The sequence below is a fragment of the Candoia aspera genome, chromosome 4, assembly GCF_035149785.1.
Source record: "Candoia aspera isolate rCanAsp1 chromosome 4, rCanAsp1.hap2, whole genome shotgun sequence".
Classification (NCBI taxonomy): Eukaryota; Metazoa; Chordata; class Lepidosauria; order Squamata; family Boidae; genus Candoia; species Candoia aspera.
In genome coordinates, this window is record NC_086156.1 from 45,740,010 (window position 1) to 45,765,024 (window position 25,015).

The following is a 25,015-nucleotide window of genomic DNA, read 5'->3' on the forward strand; positions in this document are numbered from 1 at the left end:
TATAAGACTGAATACTCAGAACAAGTTTAAATATCTTGTTTATTTTCTAGCTATTGAAGTATAAAAAGGATTCAGACAGATATACAATTAGTGGTAGGAAAATAAAAGATATTTAGCATATAGTTCAGTTATGACATATTTTCCAAGGTTTGGTCAAAAGAAAAAAAAATCAGTGACCTGTTATAGTTTATTTTCTATAGTTCAGTGTTCTATTAGAATGAACTTCAGATGTCATGAGTAAGGATGGCGAGCAGGGGGCTCCCATCCAGGCTGTAAAGTGCATGCGTAGCACTGAGGAATTAGGTAGCCATTCCAAGAGACACCGATCGGGCCCGCCTTAACCTTTGGGGTTTATATGTCTGGGTTTTTCCCACGCTTCTTCAGTTTGTTAGGATTTCCCTGTTATGTAGCAACAATAAAACACTAGAGACCTGTTCCTTGTCTCAGCGTGGTTCCTGGCTGTTAGGACATCAGCCATACGCTCAGTGGTGGCTTTAACATGACAATGATGCGAAAATGATGCATTCAGTGATGTCACCATACAAATGCCATCCTTACATACTTGTGTCCCAACATCTGATGCAAATATATAAGTGGCAACATTTGCATAATGACATAGTCGTATATCTGTCATCATTTAATCCCTATGCTTCTATCCTGGCAGATATCCATATATGCTGTACATCCTAGCATCCCAGGAGGAAATCTCGATTTTCATTTAATTACGAACAATAAAAAGTGCAAATGCAGCCCTGTACTGTGGATAATATTTATTATGGATTATTAAAACTTCACCTTCCTAAACCAATATTTGAAATTGGCTTTTTTCAGTAAACCAAGCCAATGTTTGGACACTAATTAAAGTATAGCTAAAGTACATAAACAGTACTGATTTCAGTCCTTAGAAAAGCATAAGAAAATATAAGCATAAGTATATTCAAATAATAATAAAATATAGTGTACATATTAGATACAAATGAAACCAGTATATTTTAAGTTTTTTCTATTCCAAAGTCTACATTTTTTTAACAATGAGACATTTGTGTTATTATTTTTAAATATTTCTATACAGAGAGAATTAGTTTTCATATTCTATATCTCAACTATTCATCTGTATAAGTAGTCAAATAATTAATTTTGACTATAGAGTTAATTTTTAAAAATAAATCTCACTGAGATCAAAACCTCTGCAATGGTATGCAGATTGTAATTGTTCTGTCAATTCCTAGTTTCATTTATAACTACAATGGAGAAAGAATGGCAATACAAAAATCCAAATGGTCATTAAATGATTTCCACTTACACAAAATTGGGGGCAAATATTTACTGAACTTTCTAGAATCATTTTAACAATTCAAGTTGTTTCTAAAAGAGGTAGAAAAAATTAATACCATAGTTGTATTTACACTGCCAATACTAATAGGAAATGTAGTTTACAATTAGCTGATAATAATTTTTGAAGCATTAGCCAAATCCTTAAAATTAATGGGCCTTAGATTAATAGAATATGCTCAAGATCAGTGTTAACTAATTAACATTAATTTTTAACTTTTATTTTCTCTTCACTTTTCCCACTCTCTTAAGATGGAACCTTATTTCTTTTCAGTTCAAATGTTTCCTTTTAATCATTAATATGCTACCTTCCATTATCTTTGTCCATGTTGAAAAAACATATTGGGAGAAAAAGCACTCTTCGTGCTGAGGGTGTCTCCAGTCGATGAGTGATGGGAAGTAGCTTTTCCACCAATTACCAGCATCTCTGCTTCTTTAATTTCCATGGCTCTCTTATAGAGCTCAGCAGCCTTCTCAAACTCACCCCCTTCATAGCTTTGGGGAAAAAAGAAATTAGTATCTTAATAAAGATACATGGTCTACATTCACTATACACTTCTCACAACCAAGTCATCTCTAGACACAGAAACATCCACAGCCAAACATAGCCTCCCACTGGGTAGCCAAAAGAGTGTATTATTATTTCCTCTATTGCATGCAAATAATAAAAACTACAAAAAAATGAAAGTGTTAACTTTGGTTTTTATGTGTTGTAAACCATAGAGTTTAAATTAAACTAACAGACAATTATAGCAATTTCTGGGAGTTCGCTTTAAAAACAAGCATCCTTCCTTTTCAACAGCCGTCATGCAAAGTTAGTTGTTGACTAGGAGCATATATATTTCCTAAACTCTTAATACAGTTCTTAGATTAATTCTAAAGTAATCAACAAAGCATGAACATCCCCATTCCAGCCTAGACTCATCAGTATGGAGGGAATTTAAAGATGGGATCATTCAGTCATATGCAGCCTACACCCACAGTTGCATAGGCTAGTAACAGACTGAGTGCCTCAAAATATGGCTGTTGACAACATGCTTCTGATACTCAGTACCATCTGCCTGGAACTCAAAATACCCATCAATCTCAAGGTCAGGGGTTGCTATAATTAGTGGTAATTTATTTCTTTGGAGTAGAACAAACACATTTGTTTGATACCTTAGCACAGCCAAATTTTTTAATGTTTCCCCTACACGAGGATGCATATGTCCAAAGCTGTCTTCATAAATTTTCAGTGCACGTTCATAAAGAGGCAACGCTTCCTGATGTTTTTTCTAAAGGTGAGGCAAGAAAACAAAAACTATGTCCAAGAGCATGTACTTTAGAAATATTTACTGAAATTCATTTTAAAGCTAGAAAACCAGTGTCTCTGCCTACAGGAAGAGGTTTAGCTGTAAATATTCCCTCTCCCAAAATTGAAGCAGTTATTACAATGAGTAAAATTAAGTGCAAACATAAGGTTCCTTCTTTCTTTCACTGTTCATAACTACCATGAGAGGGGCAGAATTGGAAGAGAAAAGTTTAAGCTTCTCCATGAACTACAAACTCAAAACTGGCTAGCCACTGACCCATTCCAGTACCTGTGGCCCTCTGAATTTTCTTAAAGATAGTACTAGCAAGTAAAAAATTGAGTAAAAAACAAACCAGAAGCCATACTGCAAATAATAAGCAGTATGTCGATGCTATGCCTTACTTCTGTATCTATTGTCAATTTGTCTCAATTAAAGTATTTTCGATTCTATGGACATGGTGATGTTTCATATTTACTTGCCTGAGTACTTCATAGACTATCCTAGACTTGAGTTATAGGTAAGCTGTATACATCATAAATTTTACCTTTTTCATTATTATTAAGGAAAAGAGAACCTACCATTTGACAATAAAGAACTGCCAGGTTTACCAAAGCAGTAGCCACACTTGGATGCTTTGGACCAAAGGATTTTTGTCTGATTTCAACAGCAAGCTCATACAGAGGCACAGCTTTGTCAAGCTTTCCCTACAAAAAAAAGCAAACATGAACTAGCTAACAATATATCAAAATGAAACCTTTGCACAACTGAAAAGCTTACATTCTGGGTTAAATCTACCCACCTACCTGTCAGTCTTGACTACTGGCGACTACATAGAGAAGTTCATGCAGTTTTTTAGGCAACATTTTTGGAAGTGGTTCGCCACTGCCTTCTTCCTACAACTGAGACAGAGTGGCTGGCCCAAAGTCATCCAGTTTGCTTCCATGTAGGAGTAAAACCCATATTTCTCTGCTCTTAGTTCAGTGCCTTAACCACCAGACCAGTGGTTCTTAAAACTGGGGGTAATTTGGGCATATCCTGGGGGTAATGAAGCAACTTATAATTGCTTGTCTGTCAGTGAGAATCTAATTTGGGACTGCTGTTGCCAAGATGCTTGTGTAAGACAACAGTCTTGTTTTTTTATTTTTTTTTGGTGAGGGTAATTACATTATTCAAGACTGGGAAAAGAGGTTATTGGGTCAAACAGTTGAAGTACCACTGCACCAGACCAAACTGGCTTTCTCAGTTTGCTAGGGATGTGCAGAACAGTTTGAATACAAACTTTCAAGCACAGAGTAGATGATTCAGGCGGCTTGTGTACAAAACAAAATAGGCAGGTTTTCAGATGTTTTGTTTCAAGTACCATCCAGAAACAGGACTATTTGGATATGAATTAAAAGTTTGGATATGAATTAAAAGTTTTGGATATGACTTAAAATGCCATCATTTCAGATGGAAAATGTTTCAAGTATTCTATTTCAGGTAGTAAGATGAAGCCCAACTTCACTTCCTTCCAACCCACAAGTAGCCCGACCTGTCCTCTTTTTAGCCCAATTCACACCGAAAGTCGGTCTGAAGCCACCACACCGGATCCTGCCTCTCACCAGCTGTGTTTCCTAGTGGAGAGGTTATGTCTGATTGGCTAATGTGATCAGAAATAACTAACCTGAGAAAAGCTACACAATCTGAACAAACAAGAATGCAGTGCAGAGTTAGTCTTTATGGCTGTTCACCAGATGTTTTCTAACTCAGAAAGGGCAGCAAGTCTGTTGCCCTATGGCATTGCCTTATGGCTGGCAGAGTGCAGTCCTTATCTGGAACAAGCTGCTCTTTCTGGGCAGCAGGAATGCCTGGAAGGAGGAGAGAGCAGCAGCAGCAGCAGCAGCAGCAGCAGCAGCAGCAGGAGACGTATCCTTCCTGGGTGCCTACGTGCCCCCGCCAGCCATCCTCTGGCTCTGCAGAAGCTTCCGCTGCCATGTATCTCTGCCAAAGTATTGGTGGAATTTTTACCAATTGTACTCCCCAGCAATGTGGGGATTCATGAGAAAAGGAAGGCTTTGGATTTTTGTTTCTCTTGGAATTGCCTGGGCCTTATTTCATGACAGACTTGCTGCCAACAAAGGGTCTTGCCATTACTGTAGACCAGTTACAATGTGGTATCAAGATCACTATCCCAGTTGCCTTTTGCAAGAATACCCTGCCACAGGCTGCACCTCTTGTACATCCAGTTACAATGAAGGTGAGAAGAGGGAGGGAGGGAAAGGCCAAAAACAAAGATAGTATGTTAGCAGCCAAAAAAGGAAGAGTTCAAGGGAGGTTATTGCACACCTGGGCTCCCAAAATCATAGTTTAAGAAAGCAGCAAAGAGTCAGCATTTCTGTATGTCTTTGCTGCCATGCCCAGTGGTTGTCTGTACTTTTGTGGCTCAAGAGGCTTATTTTGAGTCCCACTATTTCCCATCACTGACATTCTCAAATCACCAAAAACAAATCACTTTGAGGTTTGTTTTTTCTGTTGAGCCATGGTCAATTTGAAACAGTTCAACAGAGCTTTTAGGGTGTGTTTTTATTTCAAGCTCAAAGTAAACCATATTTCCTGTTTTTTTAGACCCATACAATCTAATTATAATTTTGGGTTAAGAAAATCTAAATTTTGCAACTAAATCAATTCATACAGCTTTATGTGTACATGGTTACATTTGCAGGTGCACACACAGACACAGAAACGGACATGTACATATACACCTACATGGACTCACAGTGAGAGCGAGCATGTACTTCTTCCATAGTCCCGGAGAAGGATAGAGAGAAATCTTTCTGAAACAAAGTGCTTTTCAATCTGAACTTTTCTGTGAACTTAATGCACAGAGGTACATACCCAGAGATAGGTAGTGTCTTGCTTTCCAGCTTTCTAACTCCCATAGTCCAAGCCAGTGATGATCAATGGTCAGGGATTCTGGCACTATATTCTAAAGTACCCAGGGGGTTAGGCATCAGTGCTTACCAGCTTTTTGTAGAGCACAGCTAGATGTTTCACAGTGTAAGCCAGAGAAGGGTGGTCAGGGGCTAATGCTCTTCTCCTGATGTTCAACGCTCGCTCATACAATTCCTCTGCCTTCTCATAGTTCTTCTTTTCATTGTTGAGGGCTGCTAAATTGTTCAGTGACTGGGCACAATCAGGGTGACTGGGCCCAAGAACTCTTTCTCTCATTTCCAAAGAGCGTTTCAGGAAAAGCTCTGCTGTCCTGTCAACCAGTTTAGAGATAAGTATCAGTGTATATTGTTATGGCAATGGCACACTACCAAAGTAACACTTGCAAACAGAAAGGTTGCTCATCTGTTTTAATGGAAATCTTCTTCTCCTAAAGTCAAGCTAGTTATAACTGCAACTTATTGGTCACTCACTTATTTTATTTAAAAATTTGTATGGCCGCCCATCTTAAAGGACAACTCTGGGCAGCTCACAACAATAAAATGATAAAACCAAACCTAAAACCTGGCATTTCAGCCATCCCCTGGGATGCCCCAACAATCAGCCACAGCTGGTTGGGTAAAAAGCCAGGTCTTGATGGACTTCCAGAAAGCTAAAGGGGGGGGGGGCTGCCAGATCTCTGCAGGGGGAGGGTATTCCATAAGGCAGGGGCAGCCAAAGAAATGATTCCTAGGTCCCACTAGATGGCAACATTTCAGGGAAAAGACCTGGAGCATGCTTACCCTACCCAATCTGGTAGAATGGGCAGAAACTTCAGGGGGAGACAGTCCTGCAAATAACCTGGTCCCATGCCATGTAGGGCTTTAAAGGTAATAACCAGCCCTTTAATTACACCCAAAGGAAACTGGGAGCTAATGCAGTTCATGCAAGCAGGGTATAATATGGGTGAACCTAGAAGCACTCAGATCTGCCCTTGCTGCTGCATTCTGAACCAGTTGTGGCTTCTGAGTGGTCTTCAGGAGCACTTTGAAGTGAGGAAGGTAATGAGCAGCAATCCCCACGGATCCCTGTGGCCCAGCCTCATAAAGAGCGTCTGACATCCAGTGATGTCTGAGGCAGGGCCCCTAGAGGCCACCAGTTACTTGCAAATAACAATAGTCACATCTCCTCTCCTGCCCTGGAGTCACAGTTGATGCCATACTCGAAATCGAGGAGGATACATTTCAGAGAGGGAAACTCCCGTTTTAGCGCCCAGCAAGATCTCAGTGACTCAGGCCAGGTCAGCCCTCATCCCAAAAACATGATTGGATAGCAACAAAGCTGCATTCAAGACAATAATTATGCCACGTCACATTCCAGCTGGAAGATACTGTGTTCTTAGAAATTCATACAACCTGTTTGCTTTTGACATAATATGTTGTATGTACCTGACCATTATCATTAGTAAACCATTCTTTTTAATTTAGCATCTGTATGAATTGAGACAAGTGTGGTTTATTAATAGAAACTGGTTATTTCCCTGTTTTATTCATAACAGCTAGGGATCTGCCCTGTTTCACCAATTCTTAAGATTTTCTTATCAGAAGAAAAAGAGATTCTGCATAATCATAATTCAAACAAGGCATATTTATTTATCAAATTTCGTCACCACCCATCTCCCCCAAAATAGGGACTCTGGGCGGTTGTACAAGTGGTGAATACACAGTTCTTAAATAGACACTTCCATGTGCAAACTAGGAATCTACGGGCAGAGAAACACCCATGACTATGACCCAACTGCATCCAGAATTTTTGTCAATTAAAATCTTGTGGAAGTTCATATACTGTATTTTATTAAAAATCAGAAACAGGGAAGAGAATCAATCACAAAAACCAAAGGGGTATCTCCATGAACACAATACAGAATCTGTGATGGGATCAGTACTGCAGTAGCTTTGAGTCCACCTCATAGCCACCTGATGAATGTCACAATATGTATGCATAGGATCCCATCAAAATCACAAGTGATTTAAAGATAGCATACACTGAACATAACATGTCTGAACTCCAATTCTGGAGTCATCTAGAAGATGGGACTGGCCAAAATATTTGAATTCATACAATACAGGGCATTATATGGCTTGCATAAGAATAAAGCTGGCTTTAATATCATGCTTTATACCAGCAAATAAAAATCAGGTTTTCCTTTGAGACTTTGACATTTCATGTTTTTTACTACAAATATAGCAAGTCAATGCAGACAAAAGGGCCATGGATTTTAATTACATCGATTTTGCTATCTTCTAAGCTGGTAGAAAATATTCATTTGAAATGATGCACTGACAAATGGATATTATATGCATTTAAGTTGATACAGTATATCTATTAAGAAGCTATTCAATATTACTACTTCCAGAAATGGAACCCCTGCACAGAATTAATGCTACTGTTCTGGCTAGGGGTAATGATAGCTTACAAACAACCCTTCAGCATAAGATGTATTGGTTGTCACCTAATTATTACTTACTCCAGATTATTCTGAAGATAGTAGAGAACTCCAAGCTCATTAAGTGTTCGAGCATTATCTGAGGTATCTTTGCCCAAAGTAAGCTCTTCCAGCTGCAGAGCTCGTTGGCGAAGAAGAGCAACTCCATACTAAAAACAAATGAAGAAATTATTGCCCTGGTATTCTAAGGTCCAGTGAAAATGTCTAAGAGGCAACATGTTTGGAGTCAAGCTGCAGAATCCATGGTAGAATCTGAATATTGATTGTTCCACAGACAAAGTACATGTTTTACTAACTGTAATAGGTCGTCTCCAGTTTAATGCTGTATTTTAAAGCAAGGAAAAGAAAATCTTAAAACTAGATTATAAACCATATAAAGATATCCCAAGAAATTACCTATCCATTTAGATAGGTAGATGAGACAGACAGAATATTTGCTTGAAAAATCTGCCATCTTATAAACAAAACAAAGGGAGGGAGACAAATAAGAAGTAGGGAGAGCACTGCTAGACATTTCTTTCAGAATTATGGAAATATTTGTGATTTTTAAAATACCAACTTCTTGAGCGAAAAGAAGAGAAAGCAATGTACTCATCAGGATTGTACTATATAAAATGTTCTGACAGATCTTTACATTTACAAATTACTGATTTTTATAGACTCAGCTTTTGATTTTCATTTATCTGCATTTTTACCTTTTCTATCTGAACTGAAACAATCTATTTTGGTAGGAAATTTTTATATAAGCTAAATGTGATACAAAGCTTAAAATATATGTTCGTAAGTGATTTACTGCAATTGCCAAAACCTTATAAATGAATCCACACTAACAGGAATGTCAATCCAATCTGAGAACATTTGCCATTTTTCTAAAAAATGCTGTCTCAAGCCAATAGTCATTGCTTATGTAAAAAACATTTAAAATAACAAGATGAAGTTTACCAGGCTGCCTTTACGCCTTGCAGCTTTTTGCTGAATTTTGAAGGATTTCTTCCTGAGATGTTCAGCTTGTTCAAATCTAAAATGAAAGATTCAGTTAACAATAACACTGGTAGATAAGCAGAAGTTTTAGTGGCAGAATATATTTAGACGATCATAATTTGAAGCGTCCTTCAAGTCAAACTTGAATTCTGATGACTCCATGGACTAATCTGTGTTATTTTCCTGGCAACAGGATGTAACTGGTTTCCCTTGCTTCCTTCCAGGATTTTTTTTTACTTCCTAGTTTAGCCTATGAGTTCTAATACTTCTTGGTGGCCTTCATCAACGTATTAACCAGGTCCAAATCTACTTACTTTTTTTAGATAAGCCAAGGTGAAACCAAACTGGAACAATTCCTTAAAATATTATTTCAAAACATTAGCTATAGTGATTCACAAAATGAATGAGGCAGATAACACATAAACTAAGAAATACTGTAATACCAATAAAATAGTCTCCTTTGCTTTGTACTGTATTTCTTTCCTATTGTCCCTAATTTTTCTTCCACCTTTCCATGAGATACATTTACAATAGTTAACTATTTACTAATAATTAAAACCCATTGCCCATCTTCAACAATGTCATCTCCTGCCTATCCCCCCAATGCTCTCAAACCCAACTTCTTTTCAATACCAAGCTCTTCAATACCAAGCTGCCCTACCATATAATATTTAAAGTACAGTAACATAGTGTGCAATATGTAGGACAATCATATAATACTGGTAGTCTTTATTATCTGCAGGTGTTCTTTTCCAGCAAATAGCCACAGATAATTCAATACCAAGAAAATTCTAGCACCACCCCCAGGAAGATCTTTGTTAAAAATGGGGGCACGGATGGGGGGAGGGAAGGGTAGAGAGGACATTTTTTTCTTACTTGTTCTGCTTCTGATATAATGTTGCAAGAGCATCAAGTTCGCGAGCAATCCTGAGATGATCAGATCCATAAGCATTTTCAGAAATTTCAAGAGCTTGCTTATATAATTGCTCAGCATTGCCATATTTCTTCCATTGCACATAAACACTAGCTAGCTGATGAAGTGACTGGGCCACTCTGGGATGATCAGGATCAAGGGCAGTCTCTCGAATCTCCAGGGAGCGCTGCAATGGAGCAATTGCCTATAAAGAAGTTGGGGGTGGGGTCAGAAAAGGATAGGCAGTAACACAAAAAAAATTGTCCTAGGCATAGTGTTAATTGTTGGCTTAATTCTACACAAGATAGTTCAATTTAGTGAAAATGACAGTACGAAATTCATTGCATCGCTAAACTTTTACACATATTTTATATCTGTTGTCAAAGCTCCATAACCATGAAAAGTGGGAAACTTGTTTAAAAGAAAGAATAAAGTTGTTCAAACAAAAACTCAAGTTTCTCCAGAAATTTAATTCTATACTTGCCACTGAAAAAACACAGAGATTTGAATGTGTCTTCTTTTCTGGAGAGGTACTTACCTGACTGAGAAGACCTAGGTCTTTAAGAAATCGTCCCAGAGTTTCATAAAGATCAGCCAGACAGATCATGCTTTCTTCTCCTTCACAGCTTTTCTCATATAACTTCAGAGAACTAAAATATTCTGCTGCCATGGAGCTCTTGTCTTTCCCAAGAAGCTGCCAATAGCTGAGTAGTTCTGCAAAATGTCCCCTATAAGCAATAAGCACAATTCATTAAAATGTTCCAAGGAATCTTATTGGTCAGGTTAATATATTTTGTGAAGCCATAACATGGATTGTTTGCTTTTGGCTTAACTCAACATGTAGAGCTACATAGCTTTGCTTTATAGGTGAACTGGACCACTATAAGTTGTTCATAGTTTTAAAAAAATGAGTCAGGGCAATGCATGAACCAAGCTGGTGATGCAAAAAGCCTCAGATAAACAGGCATCGTTCCAATTTTGTAAAGGAGCTGAAATGCAAAGATTTTCAACAGGCATCCGAATATCTTATAATCTATGCCTGCCATACCACTGTTGAAATGGCTAGCATACAATTTTGTAGCTAGTGGTCAGTACAGCGGCTCCCCTTCCTATAGAGCTGCATTACCCTGCTAGGAAATCATGCTCCTAACAATAACATCAATTTAAACACACTCCCACAATGTAGAATCATACCCAAAGAGCTATATCATAAGTGGAAATTCATAAAACATTTAGAAGATTTTTATAGCCACCTAATTTTTGTAATCATGACCCCAGGCATGCATCAAATAACACCCCCCTAAAAATATGGCAAATATAAAATATTTTATGGCAAATTAAAAACCTTCCATCAACAAAAAAACCCAACATCCATAATCCAACACATTTTGCAGTAGAAATATTCTGAACTCAGGCTATCCTATTCTGAATTTAAATGGGCTGTTCAAACTTACAAAAATGATCCAATCTTGAAACATGTGTTCCTTATCAGAACATCATGTTTTGAGGTCAGATTATTTCTGCTACACTCAGAATGGATTGGGAATGTTCCATGTTTTCAACACCTGTAATTATAAGTTCTGAAAGTATAGCAGTTTCTGCACCTCTTTTTCTTATGTATATGATTTCTTGACAAGTCAGTATTTCTAACATATGAGTGGGCAAATAGCAAATACTTTTAATATACATACAAATTAAATAAACAAAACTTCACCATTACCATCACATGAGGTATTTCCCCTTGCTTTGCCTGATGTTTATATCTTAAAGTTTTTATAAATCTGAACCCGAGCTCTTGCCCTTATTGCTTAATTCAACCCATCTTGAAGCCAGAATTAACAGATTTATATATTTCGGATCACAAACATGTATGAGCTACCCAGGCATAACTATCCATCCCAAAGGACAGCAATGTCCATCTCTCCTCCCTAGGCCTTTTTAAACTGCAGTTTCCAGGGACTGAAACTGGTATTTCCTCCATAACAAGAACATGCTTTGTTCATTGAACTAAACTCCTTCCCTAGTTAAGCAAAAGGATGAAGGAGCAACACAGAAGCAGGACCAATGTAAACCAAAACTAAAGCAAGCACACACCCCACTATAAATAGCAGATATCAACAATCTTTGTCCTCCAAATAGTTTGAACTGTGGTTCCCACAGCCCACTCTCAGTACTATGGAGGCTGTAGCTAATGGAACTGAGGTCCAAATCATCCACAGGGCTCCAGGTTGCCTACCTCTTATATAGCTTTTTCAGCAAACTATCTCCCTCTGTGCACTTTAGATATCTGACCCCAAATACAGAACAAAGAGCTCTTTAATCCTCTTTCTAGTTTAAAACAAAGTCCCTGACAGAGCTAAAAGGGCAATAAGACAGAACTTCCGAAGTGTAATAGGGTAGAAGTATACCAAAGCCTCTGTTGCCACTCATGTTGATTTGGGAAGAATTTTTTTACTAGTTTCTTGCTCTGAATAACCAAAATGCGTAACTACAGAGCTGTGCTGTTTGTTATTTCACTCAACAGGTTTCCATATTTATTCAAAAACAAATCTTGACACCAGAAACCTACAAACAAAGCCATAATCTGAATACTCTGTCCTTACCTTTTATAAAGATTCTGGGATACGAAGAGATTCAACAAGCATTTATGTAACTTCTGCTTTTCCCCTTGTTGCTGGAACAACCAGGGCAATTCATCTGCACTCCTCCAAGTCACTCTTTCTTCCCTAGGGTGATTGTAGTGGAAGAACAGGCGAGAAAGCAAATTGCAAGGGAAGGGGAATAATTGTCTAAGTTACAGCTAGAATTATAATACTATTTTGCAAAATCATTTCTTTGAACATAAAATATATATCTGGCCTTTCTACCTGTAACGCCTAATGAAATGTTTTTAAATTTGTAGTGATAATGTAAAAAAGATCAGAGAAACTAAAATCATGCATTTTCTTCCGTAGCTGTACGAAGAGCTATTGTACAAAAGGAGACAACCAGAAGTGAGGGAAGAATTTACTGCCTGGGGAACTAGAGTAACTCAGAGAAAATTCTACTAAAATGAGTCAGTGATGGAAATGAGATTTGAAATATGGGCTTATACCTTAGTCCTTCAGCTGCCCTACCATATAATATTTAAAGTACAGTAAGATAGTGTGCAATATGTAGGACAATCATATAATACTGGTAGTCTTTATTATCTGCAGGTATTCTTTTCCAGCAAATAGCCACAGATAATGAAACTGCAGATAATGAGAATGTGAAAAAACATGAATGCTTAAAAGCCCATCTGCCGTATTCTGCATGCTTAAAATAAAAACATGCCCCAAATTGTGGCTATGTGAAGCCATTTACCATGGATACCAAGGTCTGGGATGTACGTATTTTCTGATGACAGATACTTCTGACAACAAGGCATTGATAATGAAAGCTACCTTCAACATTTATTAATAATTTAAATATTCTTTAAATCATTTCTGTATCTCATAATCTGAAAAGCTTACCTTAGTTGCCTGGTAAAGTAGTCTATCAGTTTTTCTCTGTAAGAGGCAAAACCATTCTGACTTCCTTCCATATATTCCACTTTCACTGTCTCCCAAGCCTGAAAATGGACATCAGCTCTACTGGGTAATAATAATAACAACAACTACAATATCAACAACTTATTAAACTTGTATGCTGCCCAATTCTCAATGACTCTGGGCAGCTCCCAACAATCAAAGAAATTAGAATAAAATCGACAAAGCAGAAAAGATAAAAAGATGGTAAGCATAATGAAAGGAGGGGTCTCAGTCTCCCCTGCCAGAGGCCTGGGTGAAGAGCCAGGGCTTCACTGCTTTTCTGAACAGCAGCAGAGTGGGGACCATCTGGGTCTGGGGGGAGCCTCACTCCAGAGGACAGGGGGTGTTACAGAGAAGGCACACTTCTGGGGTCCCGATAGATGACATTGTTTAACTGAAGGAACCCAGAGCGCACTAACCCTGCAGGATTGAATCTGTGTAAGTTTATCTGTCAAATGAGTGTCGTAAACGATAATCAGCAAGTCACTTCCCAGGAAGTAAAAGAAAAATCCAGGCGTATACATGCATTATTAGACATGCTAGGCTACTAAAACAAAAATCTGTAATGAATTTTTAGGAATTTGTCATTTCTTGCCTGCTGCGTGACTGTGAATGTGAGAGAGATTTCCCATCAGTACTGGATAACAATTTGTTTTCCTAAGAACAACCTCATAACAAGGAAATGGCATAAATCTTACAAATTAAAATTGTAGGCATTGTATTATAAGTGACATATTAATTGACCTTGCCTTTTACTCGGTTATTTCTGAACTTTAAAAAATCTGTCCTCAACATTAGCAGAAACTGGCAGATGAGTAAATACAATAGATACGGTAAGATAATTAGGTGACTAATTTCTTTGCCAAAATACCTGAAGGTGCTGAAACCTTAATAAGCCACATCTATATGTCAAAATGCACATCTTGTGCATTCTGTAAATTAAGGAGGCCAGCATTTCCCACGATAGTTCAGGGCAGAGTTCCATCAATTCTGATTCGCTGATTCCATTGTGACTAACAATGATGAGGCACAGAATCTATAGAACAAACACATGAACAATGTTAAGATATTTATCATGAATTCCTTATTGAATCTGCCACATGACTATCAAGACAACACAATACCATTAACAAAACCAGTAGATGCTTTAGGACTAAACTACATTTATCAGCATATGAGACTCTTTTCTTCATTGGGTTCCCCTTCACAGAAAAATCATCTATGTGGACATCAAGATCAAAGTATCCTAATACTTTCCTTTGCATAATACACCAAAAAGGCTCATTTAATTGTATTTTTGTTTCATTTTCTCTTTTGGATTGGTTGGTGGCTACCCAGAGTTATTTATGTGAGGTGGGTGGCCGTATACATTTTCTACATAAATAAGAGTAGTAGTAATAGTTTATTAGTAGTCATAAATAAGTAATAAATAAGTAATAGGTTCACACAGGCAAGCAACTACATTTACTTTTTCTTCTGAATATTCTTAGATTTATAAAAAAAATAACATCAATTTTTCAACATGAATCTTCTACAAGAGTTTATAATGAGTCTTGAAACAATTAAAAGTTTAAAAACAAGAACTGTTTTGAAAGACAGGTGTTACACCAAGGGATTTTGGTGATCATGGTATTAGAGTTCAAAGGGGGCATTTAAATTACTGAGTCCAATCCCCCAGAAAACGTTAATAAAAGTATACCAATAACTCCTGGGAAGAGGGGAAGCTATCAGTCTCCTATCTTATTAGAGGGGTGAAAAACTGAATTTACTTGCCTTTCATCATCCATATACTAAAATCAGTGTTTTTCAAAGTTGACAACTTTAAGATGTGTGGACTTCAACTCCCAGAATTCCCCAGCCAGAATTCCCCAGCCATCTTAAAGTTGCCAACTTTGAAAAACACTGCACTAAATGAAATGCCATATCCATAAAATTGTATGTGCTACTGCAAAGAAAGCTCCATTAGCCTGGTAAACCTGCCTCTTTCATGAGGCTTTTCTCTTTTTCACTTTTCAAGGACTCTTCAACTGATGTCAGAACTATCTTGTAAAGAGCCACGACATCCTGGCACTGGAAACACTTCTGAAGGAGCACATCAATATCTTCAGTGCTTCTAGTGCTGAAGGACATACCAAAGATTTAAAAGGATAATATACATTACAAATTTTCACTTGGAGTAAGTATTTAAAATCATGAATCGTCACAATTGCTATACATCTGTATAACTAAAACTCAAATGTTAACACATAAGAGCATCTGCTGATAAATGCCACATTTGTTAACAAGGGAGGAAAAGAGGAAAAAAAGAGATGAAAATATGACTATACTTTTAGGCAAATAATTTGCCTGTGAGATACATTTTATCCCAAAGACCTCAATCAGTCTTAACGATCAAGCAGAAATCCTTCAGGGAAAACAACTGTATGGTAATTAAGGCTAAATAAAACTTTTGGATTTACTAACACAAAAGATGCCTAAAGTTAGGTGAGTATTTTCTGTGCTAAAGCAAAGCAAGTCCAATGTAAATATAATACAAATAAAAACAGTTAATAAACTTCTGTGCAGTGAATGTTATATAGTGAGAGGGACTGATGCTTATTAAAAGTTACAGCTTTTGTGGTTGCACTAAGTCATAGCCTGTGGAGTTATATAGATGCCATATAGACTCATAATGTGGGTCAGCTTTCTCTAGTATAGTGTCAGCCAGAAGGTTTGAGACCCAGGACACATCAGGAGGGTAATGAGTTAGAGAAAGCTGATGTAGCTCATTAAACTAGCAGAAGCTACTGCCACATATGACAACACAGTGGTGTCAAGCAAATTAGCTGTATATTCCATAATGCAACAGAGGGCAGGTTGACCTAGGGATAAAGGTAGGGTGTTTATTCCAATGCTTATATTTACAACAGTTCAGTTAATATATCAGACTAAGACAAGGTTTAATCATGGTTTGCTATATCAACTATAATTGGCTGGATGCATACAACATCATAAGCCCAAACAGATTTTTAATATTTAGCATACTCCTAACCAATATGCTGCTTCAGACATAATGTTATGCTACAACTGAATGTACAGAAGAAATCACTCAGCTTATTAGAAGGGTACTTTGGAAACCAAAGGCTAGCTGAGCCAGAGAGGATCCATGTTTGAATAGGATATAATCTGTTTGCAGGCTTGCCCAGCAAGTAACCTTTTCTAGTGATCACGATGAATCACAGTATGATGAATATTCAATCTCCATACAATCTATCTGATTACATAGCTGCACGGAAATATAATGTCATACTAAGGTGGACTAACACAATAATGTCAGGAGAAGATCATCGTATGACCGAAAGACTCATCAGTACGAAGAGTCAGGACGTGAACTTCCACGATGAAAAGCTGCGCAAGACAGCTGGATTTCTCTCCAGACTGTCTTCTAAACCACAGTCCCATGACAAGACTGATGAAAACCAGCTAGTCCAAAACTTTATGGTTATAAAATAGGAGTAATTGAATCTTGTAAGGGTGTGCGTGTGGTGTGTAAGAGCTTCTCTGTTCTACAGCTTGCTATTTTGTTTGCTGCTTTCTGCCTGCTATTCCTTTTTCACGCTGGGAAATATTTCGGGAATCAAGAAATAAGATAGCTTTTGGTAACTACCCAATTCCTAATGTAGATACCTTTCCCAACCAACATTATTTGGGAAAACTGTTGATCAGCAATGTGTATCTCAAATTAGTTGTGCTGGAGCTGATAAAAGGGACAAAAGCATTCAAGTTTTGCATGTTGCAATTGTTGTACTGTGTACTGTTGCCTTCTGTGGTGATTTGACTATCTGAGACAAAGATCCTGAGAGTGGAAGAAATCAATTATCTAAGTATTTTCCTTTGAGTTGTGGTCTTACCACATGTAGAGAACATCAGCTGGGGAAGGCTTATCTACAGCATGAGTGAGACAGCACTTCTGAAATAATTCCACAAGCTATGACTTGGTTGACACAACGGTTGTAAATGTCTGAAAACTGCAGTAAATAACAATAAGATCAATCTAACAACCAATTATTAAAACAGTTGTGAAAAACACCAGACTGTCTAATTGAAACTGCAGTCTATGTTCTTTAACAGCATGAAATTAAGTTGCAAACTTCTGACTGTCAAGATCTTTCACAGTGAGGAATAAAACAAGCAAATAAATGGGCGAAAATGGGCCCCTAGTTAAAAATACTGCATATATGAATCATTTGCAAACAGAACATCTATGTGATAAATACTGTAAACCCTTGATTCAATAGCCTAATTGAGGGAAGGGCTGTCTGTTAATGTCAGTTAAATGATGGGTGGGATTTTTTGAGCCCCAAAACACACTTGAACTTTGTGCCAGCTGCTGCAGCAGTGGGAATGGCAGTGGCAATCAGGAAGAGAGGCAGAGGGAAAGAAAGCAGAAGTCAACAATGATGCAGGTGCTTTCTCTGCAGCTGTTAGGTGCAGAGACCATGTTGGCAGCCATGCAGCACCTGGAGCCAGCAGGAACAGGTTGCACACCAGGCTGGGCTGACACCTTCCAGTTGTATTGAATGATGCTCCCATCATCCCTAACCACTTTGTTCAGACAGGGTCCATTATTGCTCAAAATTTGGGCAAAGCTCAAAGCCCAAAAGCTGTAGCAATCAAACCCAAGCTCTAAACTGAGATCCATTAAATCAAAGTTTTATTGTGTATAACATTTATTTCATTTCCAAATAAGAGACTCTTTTCTTTTCTTTTTTAAAGAAGTGTTTTACAACTCTTAGAGCTTGAATTTAAAAGCTACTGAGGACTAGATGATCATAATTGCAAAAGGATTTTCAACTACCTAATTTTCCACCTGACTTTGATAGCCAAAACATTTGAGAACTTATTTCATGTTATTAAAAAAGAATGCAAACTGTAAGTCCATTTGGACATCCTAGTATTTATGCATATTTGTGTTTTGATACCAATTCCAAAGAATAGTAAAAGTACTAATTTTACTGGACCTGGGTCCTTAACAATTATTTTATTTATTTATTTATTTATTACTCATATTTAGCCACCGCCCATCTCCCCCAGAAGAGGGACTCTGGGCGGTTTACAATAAAATTCCCCATAAAACATAAACATTAAAATCACATAAAACAATTATAATAAAACCCAATAAATAAATAAAATCCAAGATTTTCTAGCAGCAGCATCATTTCAGCATCTTTTTAACATACCCAGCCATCAATCTGCCCAAAAGAGTGACATAGAGGGCATTGCACACTGAAGTAGAACAACTGTGTTTCTCAAGCTTCTTCTCCTAAAGCAGTAGACAACCAAATATGAAATTAATTTTTCTACAGTATTAAAAGCTGTGTACATGTGCATAGCCTCATATGGAGTATAAGAAACATCATACCAACACATAATCATACAACTATACAAAGCTAAGTATAGGAAGAGATAATTTTCAAAAAATATATGTACATTTCAGATCAAGTTTCAGCATCCTGAAACACGGACACAAACTTGGAACCCTCTAGATTTTTTGAACTATGATTTCCAGAAGTCCATACTAACACAACCAATGGTGAGGACTCCTAGAAGCTACAGATTCTACAAAAGTTTAACAACATTTGAAGGACCACTAGTTCTCTATCCATGTTTTAGAACATATGAAAATAGCTGTTCCATATATTCTCAGACTTACTACAGCATGCAAAAGATACATCAAGAGAATTATTGAAATGTTACTAGATTCCTTTGCTAACCATCCTTAGCTACTCACAATCATATATGCAACAACTTAAAATCTAAAGCCCACAAGTATAATCTAGAGGAGACACAGACATACCAAATCATAACAAGCAATGGAACAAGCATAATTTTAATGGCAATTAACCAAGTGGGGCTTTAAGTATGAACAATTGTTCATTCATTTTCTTTCATACGTTTTAAACCTCGAGTTATCCATTTTCATGGTAGAACATTTTGATTTTTTCTTTAATGTTATATGAGATGAGAGTAATGATTTCTCTTTTTAACATGAAATATCTACAATTAAGCCTGATAAGTACCAAGATAAAGTATTCATAATTATGAAGCAGCAATACCTGCTCTTTGGTCAGCTTCAGGCCTGCACAGTTACATTCTTCATTAATAAGAGATTTCACATAGCTAACAGGTAATGGTTCAAGATGAAGAGTAGGCCACAGCCTTTCAATGAGAAAGCAGAAAATGACTGTCACGGGTGGAATTTAACAAGTGGAAAGAGTACATTTAAATACAAGAACTATTTTAAAAATCCAGGGCAAAGCTCTGAAGCTTCAGTGCTCTGAATGTTATGTATGCCAGACAGCATAACAATCACTTGGATACATAGCTGTCTCAGAAATCAAAGAGTGATCATTAATGGTTCCTCGTGAAATTAGAGTGAAGCGCCGCAAGGCTTGTACTCCAATATTTTTATTAAAAGACTTGAATGAAGAATTGGAAGCAATGCCTATTAAATTTGAAGAGACAGAATTGGGTGGTATAGCTAATATCCTAGAAAACAAATATAGAAGTAAAATAGAATTGATAGGAGAACTGGGTATGAAAATTATAGAGTGAAATTTAACAGAGATAAATGCAAAGTTCTTCAGTTAAGAAACTAAAATCAAATGCAGAGATATAGGATGGGGAATATTGGGTTTGATAATAATACTGATGAAAAGGATCTTAGAATAACAGTTGATTACAAACAGCATATGAACCAGAAATGAATAACATAAAATAATCTTGCATAGCAACACAGTAAAATCAAATTATCCCCATAGCTAAAATCTTATCACAGAGAAAATCTTATCTAAGCCAATAAAATCATTTTAGAAGACAGCCATGTTTAAATGCAGACTCGTATCAGAAAATCCTGACTTAAAGAAAAGATAGAATCCAAGTACAAATTCTGATATAGTCTTCTACCCAAGAAATATGCTTTATGGTTCTTTTTTAAATCAGTATAATTTACAAATGAACATTTTTTGACATGAGTATCAAACATGTTCTCCCACTTGCATTCCGAAGTGGTACAATTCAGGAGCATCTATAATTTCTGAATGGTCCACACTGTCATCTTGCTGCAAAAAGCACTATTGTTCTCCTTGCAGATATGCCTATTTGTCTTCATCGATTAGATTAGTAAAAGCATTCTGCCGTATGCACTGTGCAGAGGGAGCTGACTCTTACAGGACACTTAACTTGCTATCTGCAACTGAGAGGAAAACTACTATGCCTGAATTTTCCTGACTGAATAGTGTAAACAGCATTTATTTTACAGCAAAATAAACTTACCTCCAAGCTTGTGGACAACTTTCAACATTCACAGATACTACAACCCTTACATTCACTGGCAGGGGATCAATCAGCCACTTCATATGCTTTTCAGCTTGCTGAGAGACAAAAGCTTAATTGAAAATTCAGAATGCTGCAACAAGTTAAAGGAACATGTATTTTTAATATAAATTATCTCACTGAAAAATATCCTTTACATTACACTCTCTCTTTCAACTGCCTTCATAAAATAGAATCACACAAAAATTCTGTTTTCCAACAAGGAAATACACACAAACAGCATAAAACTATGTGTTTGAGGTTACATAAGTTACAGTCAGTATCTCCAAAGAAGAGCTTTTCCAGGCCTCTCTATAATGGGATCTGTTTTTAGCTTAGGATGTTGCAGCCAATGTTTTCGTTGTTAAAACACACTTTATATTATAGCTTAATTTTATGTGTTAAGCAGATTGCTTAGTCTGTCTGACAGTATGTTTAAAATAAATCATAGCTTAGCATATGTGAATCCAGTCAATCAGGAGCAAGGAGCAATGTTCTCTTCCAGTTCTATTCCAGTTTCTTATTTCCATGTGTGTACAATTACAAATGTGAATGTATTTTGTGTGTGCGTGCGCGCACATGTTTCTGATGCATTCTCTCCACTGCAAAAAAAACTTTTATCTTGTTAAAATAGTGAGAAATAATCTAAACAATTCTAAATTCATCTTTCAGTAATGCAAAGGTCAAAGATACTATACTGGACCTGAATTTGATCAACTGAATCAATAATGATTATAATACTGCCTTGCTGACGAGCAGAAAGTTTCTCTAGCCAACGAGGAAATTCTTCTAATAATTTAGCTGGATCCAACGATGTAGGTGAGACTGACCAGGAATTTTGCATAAGCTGTGAGAGATTAAACAGAAACAAGAATGTTTTATCTAAATAACATTTAATCTAAAGATGAAACGAAGAGGCAGACCCTTTCGGACCTCACATAGCTGAGGAGATTTTTTAAAAAAAGGATTAGAAAAAACATTGCAGCTGGAAAGGCACTATTTTGTGGCCACTCCAGCCTCTCATATTTCTGCCCAAAGACTGGATAGGAAGTTAACCATAAATTAACAACTTCTAACTCCAAGTTTAGCCCATATGCTACACCATAGTTTAGGTAAGCCAACAACAAACCAAACTATGGTTAAATATTCTCTAGTTTAACAACACACTGGTTCTAACCATAAAATCAGCATGTTTTGTATTTTCCTGTTCCTTAGCCCAGTGAAAGATCCACTGTAGCTTTGCTGCAGTATAGGTACATTGGCACAATATTCTTGATAACTCCAAAACTAGAACAAAGAATAACACTGAAAAACTATTAAGGCCCTATAAATGAAATCAATATTAAATGTAGCAAATTATCCTTTTAAAATCAAAATGTACAATTGTTATGCCTTTCAAAGCAACAATTATACTTTACAGAATGTCTTACATGAGATTCCCAAGTGCTTTCTTGCCAACGCAAGAATTTCACAGTTTTAGCCGTAGCAACTATATCATGTACTATCAAGACCGTTCTTTAGACAAAGAATTGGGATATTTTTTTCAGTATCACAAACAAACAAACAAAGGGAGGCTAGTGCACTGGCAGAACAGCCTGCTGCCAACTGAGAAATGTAAGCAGTGCTTGCCTAAAGCAAGCTTAGGAAATACAGCCTGGTTTTATTCCTTAGCCAGATGGCTAGAAATAACAGCAGAAAATGTTTCTTATACTCGATATTCTTCATAATAAAGGGAGATTTCTTGCTTTTGCAAAATAGATACTAAGGTCAATTAAAATAAAATTTAAGCTTGAAATTATTATTAGACCACAGCTTAACACATGGATTTGTACTACATCCAAAATTTCAGTTTCTCCATTCACAGAATCTATATTTCAATTTTACAAGATGTTTAAAACAGGATAGATGCTCAGTGGTACAGATGAATTTACTATGCTCATAATCTCACTTGGTAATTTATACTGTGTTAGCTATGGTTCTTAATATTCATGCTTATTTTAGAGCTTAATAGTGATTTTCAGTCTATAAAACATTGTAATATGTTCAGTTATTAATAATTAAGTAATGATATACTGGAAACTTCAATTCCCATGACATTTTTACATCCCTTTTTTATCCATTTGTCTTAACTCTTTTATCCTTTTATCCCTCTTTCTAGTTTCTTTTTTTTGTTTATATCTTTTTGAAAATGTCTAATAAAAATACAAAAAAGAAAATTTAAGCATAATATAATATAGTGAAACAGAATTCTCATTTTATTCAGTAAACAAGCACTCCGGTTCCCATGTGCTGACACACAGTAAAATGGACCTACTTTTAAAGTGAGACGTTTGAGGATCAATGTAGGCTCTGAACTGCTAGACATGGGATTCCCAACAAAATGATAGAGAATGAGTGTATTTGGAGAATGCTTCTGCTGTAACTGAATCCTAGTAAGAGAAAATATACTTATCAGCTAAAATACTACAAACAGATTTACTGAAATATAGATGAATACGAATATGTTGTTACACTGGAAACTTTTTTTTCTTTTAAGATGACTATATTTACTTTTTAAACATTGAACAATCAACTAGATATAACAGTAGCTTCAAGAAAAAAAAAAGCCAGCGGAACCTGCATCAGAGGATTGGCCCACTTAGTTTATAGTCAACACACTGCAGAAAATGGCAGGAGCTCTGAAAGAACTCAGGTCGGTCTTTTCCAGCCTTATCTCGCAGTATCAGGAACTGTGTATGACGCCTTCTATACGTAACACATTTTGCCGCTAAACTGCCATTTCCCCCCCCAAGATTTAAACTTCTGTGCTGCAGTTTCTATGGCAGTTGGTCCTAGAGTAGAAATCTGAAGGGTGTCTCCAAACATCAGTTTCATCTACTGTGGTTGATATACTCACTCTCTCCATGCTTTGTGGTTTGTATATTTTCATTTTTAATATTTTATTTTTTAATAATGATTGTTTCTATTTTTTATAATGATTGTTTTTATACTGTTGCTTTATTTGATGGTTGTACGCTGCCCAGAGTCACTTTTTGCGAGATAGGCGGCCACACAAATTTGATATATCTATATCTATATCTATATCTATATCTATATCTATATCTATATCTCTATCTATCTATCTATCTATCTATCAATAAATTCTAGATAAAGTATATGAACAAACAGTCCTAAGAAAGTAAATGGTGGTATCTATAAATATTTTAAACTTTAAAAATGGCTTTATGGGTCTAACCTGTACGGATTACTATGAGACACTAAAGAAACACAAATAAATTAGCTCTGACATTATTGCACAGGTGGAACATTTCTTCTTCTTTCTCCTGCTGAACTACATTACCACCAAGGTAAAATGTTAGGGACAGTCACAAGAAAAACTGTTCGGAGGATCGGGGAGAGGCGGTGGTAAAGTAACAAATGCATAATATACAGAGCCTGGCTAACTCCCCGTAAGAGACCCTATGGAACAAATGGGGGGCGAGGGGGGCAGAGAAAATCACATAACACGAAAGGAAATCCACTCACACACTGACCATTTTGTATGTTTTGCAAGACAAACAGTACACATGTTCTAGCTGTAGCAATTCATTAACACTATGCCAGCTGAGCTAGTATGCTTATGTAACAACCAGTAAAACTAGTAGTTCACATTTAAAAGTATATCTGGAATGCACACAGGCACATACATGAATATACACATACAGCTGGGTATTTCTTGAAGGAGGGAACAGATTTTTTTTTTTTACTCTACATTTCCTAGGAATACACTTAAAAAAAAATACCATTTTGATAAAAGGAGAGATTTTCCAGAGCCTGGATCTCCAGATACAAGGAGGGGTGGAATTGGTGCGGGGGCTGCCACCAGATCATTCAGACGTTCATAATACTGCAAATGAAGCAACAACACAATCTAATAAATAATTGTGGAGTTAGGTCCAAGCATTTGTGCATTTACTTGATCTTAAAGCTCTGTTAATCCCAAAGCTCAGTCCTTTCCATATTAACTCGTGTGCATATACGATAACTATATTGGCATTGGCTTAGTTTAAAGCTAAAACAGAATTTATTGACCATGATTTATTGAACATATCATACTACCCTGGTTCTTATTTAAGCAATAATGGGTAGATTAATCATAATCCTCAGATGGTCCCAGTTTGAACATGAAAAGCTCAATGAC

General features: G+C 36.7%; 1 protein-coding gene across 1 annotated transcript in view; it reads right to left on the reverse strand.

Moving 5' to 3' along the window:
- Positions 1-410: 410 nt before the first annotated feature.
- The window catches only part of NPHP3 (nephrocystin 3), a 37,162-nt gene continuing 12,557 nt past the window's right edge, over positions 411-25,015 (reverse strand). Inside the window, exons 10-27 of the mRNA XM_063303991.1 lie at positions 24,618-24,721; positions 23,150-23,264; positions 21,539-21,682; positions 20,797-20,894; positions 19,578-19,680; positions 18,702-18,784; positions 15,463-15,601; positions 14,354-14,518; positions 13,426-13,523; positions 12,535-12,657; positions 10,470-10,659; positions 9,895-10,136; positions 8,980-9,055; positions 8,059-8,186; positions 5,625-5,865; positions 3,203-3,328; positions 2,491-2,606; positions 411-1,827 (exon numbers count right to left, since the gene is read on the reverse strand). Coding sequence (XP_063160061.1) covers positions 1,647-1,827; positions 2,491-2,606; positions 3,203-3,328; positions 5,625-5,865; positions 8,059-8,186; positions 8,980-9,055; positions 9,895-10,136; positions 10,470-10,659; positions 12,535-12,657; positions 13,426-13,523; positions 14,354-14,518; positions 15,463-15,601; positions 18,702-18,784; positions 19,578-19,680; positions 20,797-20,894; positions 21,539-21,682; positions 23,150-23,264; positions 24,618-24,721 — 2,472 coding nt within the window. The 3' untranslated portion in view covers positions 411-1,646. The remainder of the gene's footprint in view (positions 1,828-2,490; positions 2,607-3,202; positions 3,329-5,624; positions 5,866-8,058; positions 8,187-8,979; positions 9,056-9,894; positions 10,137-10,469; positions 10,660-12,534; positions 12,658-13,425; positions 13,524-14,353; positions 14,519-15,462; positions 15,602-18,701; positions 18,785-19,577; positions 19,681-20,796; positions 20,895-21,538; positions 21,683-23,149; positions 23,265-24,617; positions 24,722-25,015) is intronic.